Raw genomic sequence first — 13,570 nt, forward strand, 5'->3', positions numbered from 1 at the left:
TTATATATATTCCAGTGCTGTACTTAAGTAGAGCATTGAAGCACTGATACTGTATTTGAGTGCTGCAATTTTATGCTGATTTCCACTCATATTCAATTCACTATCGTGCTTTTCATTCCACTACTTTTATTTGATTTAGTCACACAAAATATGATGCCTTTCACTGTTGTTTTAAGAGTGCTGGGGAAGCTACTTTGCAAGCTACCAATTACTTTGCACCGGAAGAAGTTGAACAGCAAAGTTACTGTAGGGAGAAAACTAGTCTGATTAACTAAACTTACTCAGAAAAGTAGTTCAAACTACTTTGTATCAAAACATGTAGGCTGCATGATGTGAAATTATAACAAAATATAATACAAAAAAGTCACATGCCAGCAAAAAAAAGCCCCTCAGTTGAGTTTATTGTAGAAAGTGCTGACTTGTTCACAGGTCATAAAGAAACCAAAAATATAAAGACCCCACTATTTACGGGAAAGTGCTGGGATGCCAGCTTTGGTTTTGCAAATAATAACTGCTTATGTATGGTCATGATGATTCTTCAGGAGGTTTATCCATGAGGATGTGTGTTGTCAGTATGTGAGCACTGAGTAATGCCTCTCTCGACTTTTGCACATGCACGACACAAAGGTGAAGTATGTGTGGTGGTGACTGCCTGATCATTGCATTGCAGGGACAAGCCTTTACAGTGGTCAGGATGAAAGAAAAAAACTCTGACTGTACAGTAGAGAAGCAATGGTAAAATAAAAATGAAAAATAATTCCTTTACTTTTATGGCCTAAAATTTTGTGTAGTGGTTAACTACACAAAAAAATGGGGAAAAAAGAAGCTTGCTGACCTACCAGCAAGTTACTGCAAAATGTGGTTAAACTAGTTTAATTACATGTAGTTCACTTATCCCCAACACTGTGGATACATTAAATAAAATAAATTATCCAAGAGTATATAAACACCTGAAAAAGAAGCATAAACTAAAATCAAACCTGACAATGAATTATGACTAAGAACACATACACACATTTCTCTGTAAACACAGTGCTTTCAGTGTCATATATGTCAATCTCACAACCGCAGGCCACACATTCTCCTTCATATAGGTAAATTATATTCCACAATCTTGCTAAAGGCACCTGAGGCAGCATGTGACCAAAGCCTTATCATTTCTTACTAAAAAGGAACAAGTCAAGCAGAAACTGTTTGTTAACACAGCATTTGTGTATCTGAGCACACTTGAAAGCAACCCCCATGATCATCGGTATCATATGAATAACTATTTTTAACCCAAGCTTCAAAGTTATGTGTGGTCACAGGGGGTGGCAGTGGTCTAAAAGAAATAAATAGCTGATAGGTAACCAGAGAGTTCGTGATTGAAATGCATGGATCGAACTGCACATCATTCAGTTACTTTCACATTCGTCTCTTGTGCAAATGCTAACATAAAAGCCTATTATGTGAACACTCCTTTTTTGTGATCAGTTGTATAGTGTAGTTTCTGTCTTTAAACACATTTACCAACAACAGCAATAACCTTTGACTGTCAGTCTGACAAAAACAATGCCACACGTGTCTTCAAATAGCAGTCATTGTGCACAGGCTTTTCCAGTGATGCATCTGATGAGAAGAGCTACCTGTGGCCCTGGTGAAATAGTGGGAGGGAATCTTCCACAGAACAATCACCATATAAATTTGACTCACAGATTACCATGGTTATCAGGGGACGGCAAACGGCATAAAATGCAAGAAATAATAAGATGGATCAGATCTGATCCAACATTATTTTTTTGTTTACAAACAGGAAGCAAAAGACGGGAATACAAATATACAATCAAAAGTCCCAAGCCCACAATTGAATGTAAATGTTTTGGTTTCATCAAGGTAATGTGATATAAGTGCTCTCCATTTCCTCTTTAAACCAATTTGAGCCCTGGCAGCCTCTCGCACTCAATCACTCACCAGGTGAAGTCAATTAAGTCTGTGCGGGTTCAGGGCTTAGGGTTTAGGGTTTAGGGGGGGGCATTAGGATTTGGCCAAACCACACTCCCAGACAAGTGCAGCATTGCTTTGAGTCTGGAATGGATGAAATGCTATATACCTACAAATGACTTCTGTGTGTTTATTTCCAAAGGACAAATCATAAATCACATCAAACAGACATTTGACTCTTTTCATGCACACATGACGAAATTAGAAGTTATATTGTATTTTGGAATGAGGGCGTCCCAAGGCTTGCCATTGTATTTATACTCTCCACTTTAATGAAGAGACCCTCCACAGCTGTGAGTGTGACTCCACATGGAGTTGCACTCGGTCTCTGAGTTGGAGTGTGTAGGGACCGGATTGGAATTGGGCCTGATTGTGGGCCAATGGTTGGAAACAGTTTGGACAGAGGGAAATGCAAAGGGAACAATACCGTGTATAAGTTTCCATAATGCATATAAATGGTTAAAGTCTATGCAAAGAGTCCATGCACAAAGTTTGACACTGCAAGCTCAAACATCACACCGTAAAAAACATAATAGCAGCATTATGGAGACCATTTCACGGCCCTTGTCACCCCATGACAGCCTCATAGTTTTGTTTTCCATTCATGCACAAGGTTAGTTTAACAATTAATGCACAGGTGCAGTCTGAAGTAACTTGGTATACATAGGAGCAAACAACCATTCAAGATGACTAGAAAATTAAATTCAAAATATTTAATACATTATTTAATAAAATGCTATCATATCCCTCTGGATGATAATGTGGTACAACACAAAATGTTACATTTGGTTTTGCAAGCAGTAAGGAGCAATATAATATTGAATGTCACTTAGCTAACAAAAGGGGCTTTATTGTAGTGAGAATTTAATCTCTTTGATATTAAAATGTACATCAATTCAAGATTAACCAAAACCAGAAATCCCATCTGATAAGGGAGTTCAGACTTGAGATGTAGAACAACTTAGAACAAATGGTTTGATTAACAAATAGATTAATGCCGAAAACTATGTGAAATTCAGTTTGTGCAAGAGGAAAAGGCGTCTGGAAACAGGATGGGCATAGGAAATGATTCTTTGAGTCTGAGTTACACCCTATGATGAACTTACATCATAAGTGGTGTAACCTACTAACCTAGGATCATTGGATGTTTCACGTCTTTCAACAATAGACACTCTCACTCAGGTAACCCAGCCAGGGTGGATGAGACCCCCAGACTCATGTCCCAGCAACAGCTCACAGTGTTTCCCATACACTGAATTTTATTTGTGGTAGCCCGCCACAATACCACCATTGACATCAACACATACTGATTTTTTTTTTTTTTACTATTTCAAATGTGTAAAATTTTATTTCATATAGACACATAGAAATGTGCACAATTATTCACTCAGCCCCTCTCTGCCCTGCTCTCTCTCTCTCTCACACACACACAAACACATTGACAATGGACCTGTTTGTCATAGATGCACTGGCTAAAAATAATTCATTTGGGCTTTGTAAACAGAAATGATGTAGGTGTTTAATTGCATAAAGAACAAAGAGGTGAGATGAGATCACAAGTTTCTCGAGACTTCATTTTAATGTCAGGTGTGAGCTGACGCACTAAGAGATGTCCACTTGTGATTGGATGACCGAGGATGCATATTAATGTCACGTCTGAACAGGGCCTCTGCTATGGTCTTGATAGGTCTCCTCTCTGCCACCCTGTGATGGTTAAAGTATGAATGGTCTGCAGAGAGTGGCCTGCAAAGCTCTGAGATCCCACTTCTATGAAAAGAGCTCTCTATTCCCACCATTGCTCTACCAGCTTGTGATGTTTGGGCTTCTTTCTATTTACCTTTTCAGTCTGATCTACTCAGGCAGCTCAAAGAAGCACATTTGCTTTGAGGTCTCTGACAGTAGGGCCACAGTGGTCCCAGGTACAGTAACAGCGACCAGTGAGTCACTGTAGTGATGAGTGAGGACACCCTGGACTGTGATTGGGGCTGCTCTGCTGCTCTTGCAAGAGCAATGTGCTTCCATGGTGAGCTGTTGATTAGCTGATGTGATGAGCTGATGATGTTGCTACTGATGTCATGTCCTTCTGCTTTTGTCACCTGGTTGTGGAAGAAAAAAAAACAGGGTGGGCCTTTGTGCAGCTGCTCAGGATGCTCAAGGTTGCACATCTAGTTTATGTGAAACAGTCCAGTGACAGTAGCTCAGTTTATTTTATATTGTTGATGCTCTCAAGGGGACTGGAGGACTCTGGTCTAGCCTTAGTAAAAATAATATGATTATTAGGGCTGTCAAGCGATTAGAAAAAGTAAGGTAATTAATTCCATGCTTTGTCATTATTTAATCCAAATGAATCCAATATATCAATATTTGCCATGAGAAGCAAGTTAATTAGTGCACCACCCCACCCAGAGCAGTACATTACAACACAGCATATGGCGTTACTTTCTTTGGATTGTCTCAGCCATGTAAACTGTGTGAGCCTTTCCCATCAGAAAGAGTAGATCTTTGACATTTTCAACACAAGACCACCTACTGATTCCTTGTCTGAATTGGCCTCATTAGAAATTTGGAGTGGCACAGGAGGGTCTGAATGATCTTTTGTTGAATCAATTGTTCCTTTAATTGCCATTAATGTACCAGATTCATTTACATAATTTGTTTGTTTTGCTTCCTGCCCAAGTGTGTTTCCTGCCTTTGTGATTACCTGCTCCCCTTGTGTATAGCTCTGTCCTCCCCTCAGTCTGTCGGTTTGTTTGTTCAGTTTGTTGAAGGGCTGTGGTGCTGTTGAACCGTTGTAATTGGTATGTGTGCGTGTGGTAGAAAAGCATTATATGTGTAGAAAAAAACTGTACAAATGGCTGAATGCAGCTTGTAGTGTAAAGCACTAAATAAGGATAAGACTTGACAAGCCTTATGTAAGTACAATCTATTTACCTTTTAAATCTTTGAACTATAGGCTACCACCCAGCCTTTCTGCATTTGGGTCTTGAAATCCTTTAAACTACACTACACTAACACTAATCTTCCAACATCGATAGGGCGCATACCTCTTCTACAAAAGCCTTTCTCTTAGAAAGTCAGTAATAGTCTGAAAGACTGCGAGTATAAACACAACAAGGCTATATAGGCGGCACCCTGGATGACAGGCACACAGAGGGCCGGTAAAGAGACTGACAGGGCTGGTAAAAAACTTTTATGGCTTTATAAAACATTATGGCTAATTTGATGGTCCACTGGCTGACCGATGTGGCACCCCACTAGACGGCAGCCTACTGCTGCGGCAGCCAACGAGGATTTGTCCAAATAGTTGGATGGCCAGTCCAAATAAGTCCAACTTGACAGGTGGGTAACATTAGCTTTGTTATAGAGCCAATAGGTCACTATTGTTGTTGTCCTGTTTGCTAATGTTTATAATAGCTAACTAAATGGTTAGTTAGCAGGCAGGTACTGGTATCACATTTGTGTGTCTGGTAATGTTAAATTAGCCTACTTGTAGCAGTGTGCTTCTCAATGTGATGAATTTGGCTGAACTACTTCAAAGAGAAGACAGTCAATATCAGGTCTAGTAGCCTATCAGTCAGCTCAACCATGCCAATACAGTTGAAGAAACTCCTCACATAGAGTGTAAAGCCCCACTGGACAGATTTAGCCTGGCTGACTCTCAGGTAAGTGGTAAACTCTCTACATTCACCCTCCAACCTACTTTTTTGAAGACGTTTTTCATTTGGTGGATGAAGACATCCTTATTCACAATAAACAAACACCAATCAAAAATTATCCATTTGATAAAGACTTGAGATAAAGACCTCAGATCACAACTGTTGGGCCTTGAACTGAACAAAAGAACTTATACTCAGGTTTTTACATTTTTTCTAATTAAAGGAATCAAATCTTTGAGGTATAGCCAATTTTGTTATTTCATAAAATCTCTGAGGAATAATTGTGTTGAAATTTAAGGCACTGCCATGGGTAATGCACGTAAATATTAATTACTTAACTTTTTTTATAAATTATATAAAGCTTTTTTTCTTTTCTCTCCCTATCTCCTGTCTTAGTTATTTATTTGGTGAGAAGAATCAAAACTGTGTTGATAAGTTAATTAAGGCCTGGCCTCTCTAAAATGCTACTTTTTGCACATTGGATCTGCTTGCGGCATCTATTTTTGGACATGTGACCCAAGCAACACAGGGAATATATTGCTTATATTATAAGATGTTTGAATGACAGAAGTGCAGCAGCATCTGAAATATGAACAGATAACTTAAGAAGATAATAAGAATTCAGCTCAGCTCACCTTTTGACGGACAGACTCAGCCTTCTGCAGACAGGGTCCTGATTGCACACGTCGCACAGGTGTGATCTTTCCCCCTCCCGGGACCCTCCTATCGTTGCCATTTTCCAGGAGAACATGGCATAGTACAGGGGAAAAATTGTGACAGGTTGTCAGGGTTAATAGATGTTACTCGTAAAAATGAAGGTGCCTGCGGAGGAATTAATGGGCGATATTTTGAAGCGTTTAACAGGCGAGTCTGTGCTGCCTGTGTACCGCAACATTGAGAAGTTTAAACGAGCGAAGGAGGGTTTATATTTCGTCGCCGAAGACTTCACCGAAACTGTGAAAAAAAGAGAAATGGTCAACGCTAAGGAACGACTGAGAGTGAGTGTTCATTGGAAATTACGTTGAAGATGGCAAGAACAAACGTTTGATAGTTTAGTTATGTTGAATGTAACGTTAGCTAGCATCTTGCTAGCTTCGCTATTCTATCAAACTGAAAAGTAGCTGCCTGTAAACGCTTTAACGCTTTAAAGTTTACAAAAACCTTTCAGGAGTCTGTGAGTTATTATCTTTTACTCACACCACCGAGCACACCAACTTTCATACCAACACCAGGAATACATTTCGGCCTTGATTTATTTTCTTTCCAAACTCCAAACTGTCTAGCTAGTTTCTTTGAGGCTTAATAGACCACCAACAACCGTCAGTTTTATTTTAATGTTTTCAATCAACATTGTCGCCACATGATTAAATATACCTGTGGCCATATATGTGAGGTAAAAACACAGACCTGATCTTGTTTTTAAATGTTCTATATTTGCTTGTAAGCCTGCACTTAATCTTCTCCTCTCTCTCTCTCTCTCTCCTCTCTCTCATCTCTCTCTCTCTCTCTCTCTCTTTCTCTCTCTCTCTCTCTTTATATACAGTATATTTATATGTGTATATATACAGTATATTTATATGTGTACATATTATATATATATATGTATATATATATATATATGAAATATATATATATATATATGTATATATATATATGAAATGCAACTCTAACCTACTCTACTGTATTATCACATAAGAGCAAAAAAGGACCCTTTTCCCTTTGCATGATGTGCTGGGTTTTGCTTCAAGATTTTTGTTTAAGTTAAGTTATGGTTATATAAAATTTGAAATATATTCTCATCAACCCAATTTTCCACACAGTGGATCTGAAACTTAAGCCTCTTTTCTGTGCAGATCAGGAATTTGAACACTATGTTCTCCCGCTTGAAGCGTATGGTGCCACTTATGAGACCGGACCGGAAGCCCAGTAAAGTGGACACGCTCAAAGCTGCAACGGAATACATTCGATTGCTTGTTGCAGTTTTGCAGGACAGTGACAGTGTAAGTACTTTACTCATCATGACAAGTGCCCTTTGTTGTTTTTCCAAGGACAGCACTGTCACTTATTTTTAAATGTTGATTGGTGTTATTTTCTGTTTCTCAGCATGATGGCAGCAGGACTGATTTCTTAAAGAATGCAATCACTTATGGTCAGACTCAAGGCTTTGGCAGTGACCTATGGAGGGTGGATGATGTAAGTGTTGTTTGTCTTTTCTATTGTGCAGTTATGTAGTAATTGACTCAGTTAAGTTCGTGTAGACTAGAGTTGTGCCAGTAAGGCAGCCATACTTTAGTTGGAGCTAATACACATGTAATGCAAACAATGTAGGAGGAAATGTAATTATTGCATAGGCAGCACATAATCCACATATGATACTATTCTCAGGATCCCAGTGGATTTAGTGGCTTTGTGGAGAGGCACCTAATAATGTACTAGGGATATTAAATGCTGAGCGGCAGCTCTGTGTAAAAACACACACTAAAGGCCACAAATATTATGAGAATGAAATGGCTCTGGTAATAATCAGTTGTACAGTCCTGGTCCAAAATATTGGTACCCCTGAATTTCAAGTACATAATTCAGAATATCTTCAGAAAATAAATGCAAATAAACCAAATTTGTATAACCAGAATATTTTAATAAAATGTCCATTGTTACTGAACAAAAGAAAAGAAACTTACATAGTAGTGAAATAATACAAGCATAAAATGTACCCCAGACCTAATTATTGGCACCCTTTTTGATGAGTAAAAAACAAGAGACTCACCAGAGTTTAATTTTTAGTGTTCACATGACCTGACTTTAGCAATGAATGATGGTTTTACTGCATAAAAAAAGGGCTGATGGCTTCCAGTTTCTTTTTCACAATTGCAAAGGAGAGATGAAAAAACATAACAATTCCAAAGGCTACAAGGCAATCGCCAAAGATCTTAAAATCACTGTTTCAACAGTTCCTAATGTTATCAACAAGTGTCAGTCATAAATCTCTCAAGGTGCTTCCAGGACGTGGCACTAAGAAGAAACTCAACAGGCATTTTAGAGCAAAATATGACCCAGTGTCAGAAAATACCGTTTGAGGCAAAGTCAAAGCTCACATCCAGCAGCACAAAAGAATGGTTGAAAAGTAAAGATGGACTATTTAAAACTGGCCTAAATCTCCCTAAAAACCTTTGATAGCGCTGATATCTGCTCTAACAAAAAAAACTCCTGCAACCTTAAAGCGGTCAAAACTTTGTTTTCAACACCTGACTGGGACATTGAGCTCCTCATTTTACTGCTCTGGTTATACTGGACCTGGTCTATTGTATTTGAACCTGTCACCTGTAACTAAACATAAATGATTTACTAGTTGTCCCCAAAAATATAATGAAGAATCGTGCAGTGACATTTTTGGAAGAGTGTTTTAATTTGTATTTGTTGGATAAGAGATGTAAAGTTATTCATTCTACAGCCTTAAAATTAAATTATTTTCACTTGGACAGATAATTGATTTTCCACATTTTTTGTGTGGAGACAGGCGTGAAACTTAACTATACAACTTCGATTTTGTTACAGCTGTCCCACTGAATATGAAATTAGATATGGATGGATATGGAGTTTTTTATTCTGCAAAACTGTGTTAGCATTGAACAGCAGTATTTTTTTCTGCTTTTATTTATCATAATTGTCATGGCCTTTTCAAGTTTGAAGCTGGTCAGTATTTGACAGTAGAAGGTTATGTTTTGACACATTTTAACTTACATGTTTCTTCTGACAGCTGCTCAACATGTCAGATGAGCGCATGGAAGACGGATTCACTATGCCACCAGAACCCGTAACAGAGGATGGAGATATAACCAATCTGGTGTTGCAACATTGTGTAATGCCTGCATACCAGTTCATCATCCAAGTAGCACCTGATCAGACTTCGGTAACTCATTTAACTTGTCTAACATTATGCCTGATTTTATACTCTGTGTTTGTCATCTACATCCCAGCTGCATTTCTGAAGCTGTGCAGCAATTATGAAAACAGATGGCTGATGTTGGTTATAAATCAGTGTTTTACTCTCCTAGTCAGTCTGTCAGTCAAAGAGAAAAACGTCATGACTTAGAAAGTAGTAGTAGTAGAAGAATTTTCACCTTCATAAAATGTTTAACTACAACATGTTAACCTTTGAGCTTAACAAATTAGCCGTTTAAGTCAATGTCACATGAAGTCTTGTAGCTATCGGAGAAAGCATTTTGAACTTGAATTAGTGTCTTGTAGCTGTTGCTTTTTGGCTCTGAATATTTGCCCCAAGGTTTTTATGAAAATTTTGATTTGTGAAAGAAAATCAGTTGTCTATTATGTATGCTTTGTTAATCAGGAGCTCACTTAATTACATAATACAGTTATTAGACTAAGTGGATGCATCAGCTGAGATAAATGGTGTAACCTTTCCAACACAAGACAGGCATCCTTCATAATTAGAGAAACCAGACCCCTCAAACAATCAGACAATCAGACAGGTGAATAATGCCAGAAATATGCCCCGTTCCAACCAGCAATCAACAGAAAAGCATTTGATTGTCTTCAGTCCTCAGTGTGGACCTACCATTTGAGACATTCATATCATCCTGGCAAGTACCTTGTCATCTGATTGGGCAGTTTAAGGTGGAGGGGGTTTAGGACTGACAAGTTTTTTTTTTGTTTGTTTTTTTTAAATAGTTCCCATACTCATGCCATTGTTTCATTCTCAGATTTTCCATGAACTGCTGTTGAGGTTTTAAAGGTATTGTGACTTTCACAAAAACTGTTGGTCTTGGTAAACAACCTTTTTTTTCTTTCTGTGGATGTGTGCTTTTGTTTGATGACAGTACAAACAATGAAAAGAAGATTAGTTTCACATGAGGAAAATTGAAGCTTTGGCACAAAATATATCTCCGTAAACATCAGTTCTTTATACTTTTTATTCCATAACGTCTGAGTGGGAAAAAATATAAACTCTGTAAGGACTCACGCTGTCACTTTCTTTTTCATTCAGCAGCTGTCTCAACCCTGCTGAGTGGTGTTTGGAGCAGATGGCTTGAACAAATATTGGAGACATGCCAGGTTCGATTTATTTTAAATACATGAATATCTAATCAGTGAAAAGAAGTACATTTTCAGGTAAAATCCAAGCATGGCAAACGTTTTAAAAAGCTCCACACTGAAGGGTGTAAATGACTGACAGAACAGGCAGGTATATCAGGGCTATAATTATGTGAATGTTATAAATATTGTTCCTTGTAACTGTTATTGTAATGAATTGTATGCAAAAAGGGTATTAATCGTAATAGTGGTACCAGACCCAAATATGATCATTAGTCCAAGATTATACTAGTGTAGCCCCCAAGTGGACTGAAAGATCATTGTCATTTGTAAGAAATTTTCAATTGACAATTTGTACAAAAATAACTTCCAAAAAACAAGCACAGATGTCATTCTGACAAGCCACAACAGGAAAAGCAGGTGTAAATGATAACATTAATGTAGTAGATTTCCATGTTACTGCTTCAGTTCCAGGGTCCTGGTATTGTACATGTTGTCTCACTGTCATAGTCATAGCTTACAGGGGACACATAAACAGACCAGGTTGTTAATGTTATTAGTAAGACCTGTGCTTTTCCTACTATAAGTCAAAATGTCTGGGGGAAAGGTCTGTTGCTTAATGTATGGGCTGTTTTAATTCCATTTCATTTTCAAACCAGATGAAACTAATGTTAGTTTGTTAATTGATCTATTTGTAATTTAATTGTATTTAGTAAAAATTTGGTTTAGTGTTAAATCCTGGTATCTCCCTGCTCTACACGTCACTACACTGGCGCTGTACTACCCGTCCCAGCAGAACACGCTGACACAGGTGTTTCCAGTTATTCTGGCTGATCAGATTTAAGTTCAAATTAGTTGTGACTTGGAAGCTTTATTGTTGAGTAATATGGAGCAGAGTGGAAAAGACCTTGTCAGAGTAATTTCTCCCACTGTTTTGAAATGCATTGTTACACTGCCCTCCACTGGTTGAATGTGTCAGATCAGTCACCATTGGCTGTGATCAGTAGTGTACCCTGTTGTACCTACAACCAGAACTTACAGACGTCAGGGCACTCATCACACCACTGTTAACTGCGGGTACTGTTAGCAGTATGCAGACGTTTGTGCACACCCAGGCATATTTAGTTGATCTTTGAAGTGAAAAGAAGTAAATAAAACTCCTGCAGCAAATGTATTTGAAAGAAATCTGACTTTTTTTTAATTGTTCATGCAATGTAAGTTTTTTTTATTTCATGAACTTAAAAAATGGGATTGAAACAGTAATGTGGTACTGTTTTGGGGTTTTTTTTGCTGTTTTTTTTTAAAAGAGAGAGATGTGTTTGTCATCTACATCCAGCTGCATTTCTGAAGCTGTGGCAGCAATTATGAAAACAGATGGCTGATGTTGGTTATAAATCAGTGTTTTACTCTCCTAGTCAGTCTGTCAGTCAAAGTAGAAAACGTCAATGACTTAGAAAGTAGTAGTAGTAGAAGAATTTTCACCTTCATAAAAATGTTTAACACAACATGTTAACCTTTGAGCTTAACAAATTAGCGTTTAAGTCAATGTCACATGAAGTCTTGTAGCTATCGGAGAAAGCATTTTGAACTTGAATTAGTGTCTTGTAGCTGTTGCTTTTTGGCTCTGAATATTTGCCCCAAGGTTTTTATGAAAATTTTGATTTGTGAAAGAAAAATCAGTTGTCTATTATGTATGCTTTGTTAATCAGGAGCTCACTTAATTTACATAATACAGATTATCTGTAGATGGATGCATCAGCTGAGTAAATGGTGTAACCTTTCCAACACAAGACAGGCATCCTTCATAATTAGAAGAACCAGACCCCTAACAAATCAGACAATCAGACAGGTGAATAATGCCAGAAATATGCCCCGTTCCAACCAGCAATCAACAGAAAAGCATTTGATTGTCATTGTCCTCAGTGTGGACCTACCATTTGAGACATTCATATCATCCTGGCAAGTACTTGTCATCTGATTGGGCAGTTTTAAGGTGGAGGGGGTTTAGGACTGACAAGTTTTTTTTGTTTGTTTTTTTAAATAGTTCCCATACTCATGCCATTGTTGTTCATTCTCAGATTTTCCATGAACTGCTGTTGAGGTTTTAAAGGTATTGTGACTTTCACAAAAACTGTTGGTCTTGGTAAACAACCTTTTTTTCTTTCTGTGGATGTGTGCTTTTGTTTGATGACAGTACAAACAATGAAAAGAAGATTAGTTTCCAATGAGGAAAATTGAAGCTTTGGCACAAAATATATTCTCCGTAAACATCAGTTCTTTTATACTTTTTATTCCATAACGTCTGAGTGGGAAAAAATATAAACTCTGTAAGGACTCACGTCTGTCACTTTCTTTTTCATTCAGCAGCTGTCTCAACCCTGCTGAGTGGTGTTTGGAGCAGATGGCTTGAACAAATATTGAGACATGCCAGGTTCGATTTATTTTAAAATACATGAATATCTAATCAGTGAAAAGAAGTACATTTTCAGGTAAAATCCAAGCATGGCAAACGTTTTAAAAAAGCTCCACACTGAAGGGTGTAAATGACTGGCAGAACAGGCAGGTATATCAGGGCTATAATTATGTGAATGTTATAAATATTGTTCCTTGTAACTGTTATTGTAATGAATTGTATGCAAAAAGGGTATTAATCGTAATAGTGGTACCAGAACCAAATATGATCATTAGTCAAGATTATACTAGTGTAGCCCCAAGTGGACTGAAAGATCATTGTCATTTGTAAGAAATTTTCAATTGACAATTTGTACAAAATAAATTCCAAAAAAACAAGCACAGATGTCATTCTGACAAGCCACACAGGAAAAGCAGGTGTAAATGAATAACATTAATGTAGTAGATTTCCAATGTTACTGCTTCAGTTC

General features: G+C 37.7%; 1 protein-coding gene across 1 annotated transcript; it reads left to right on the forward strand.

Moving 5' to 3' along the window:
- The first annotated feature begins 6,445 nt into the window (after positions 1 to 6,445).
- On the forward strand, positions 6,446 to 10,662 carry figla (folliculogenesis specific bHLH transcription factor). The gene is made up of 5 exons (XM_022758209.1): positions 6,446 to 6,634; positions 7,490 to 7,636; positions 7,740 to 7,829; positions 9,394 to 9,546; positions 10,642 to 10,662. The coding sequence occupies exons 1-5, from the start codon at positions 6,449 to 6,451 to the stop codon at positions 10,660 to 10,662; spliced, it is 597 nt and encodes a 198-aa protein (XP_022613930.1). The 5' UTR covers positions 6,446 to 6,448.
- Positions 10,663 to 13,570: the final 2,908 nt, after the last annotated feature.

The sequence above is a fragment of the Seriola dumerili genome, unplaced genomic scaffold, assembly GCF_002260705.1.
Source record: "Seriola dumerili isolate Sdu_G_001 unplaced genomic scaffold, Sdu_1.0 BDQW01000017.1, whole genome shotgun sequence".
NCBI classification, from domain to species: Eukaryota; Metazoa; Chordata; class Actinopteri; order Carangiformes; family Carangidae; genus Seriola; species Seriola dumerili.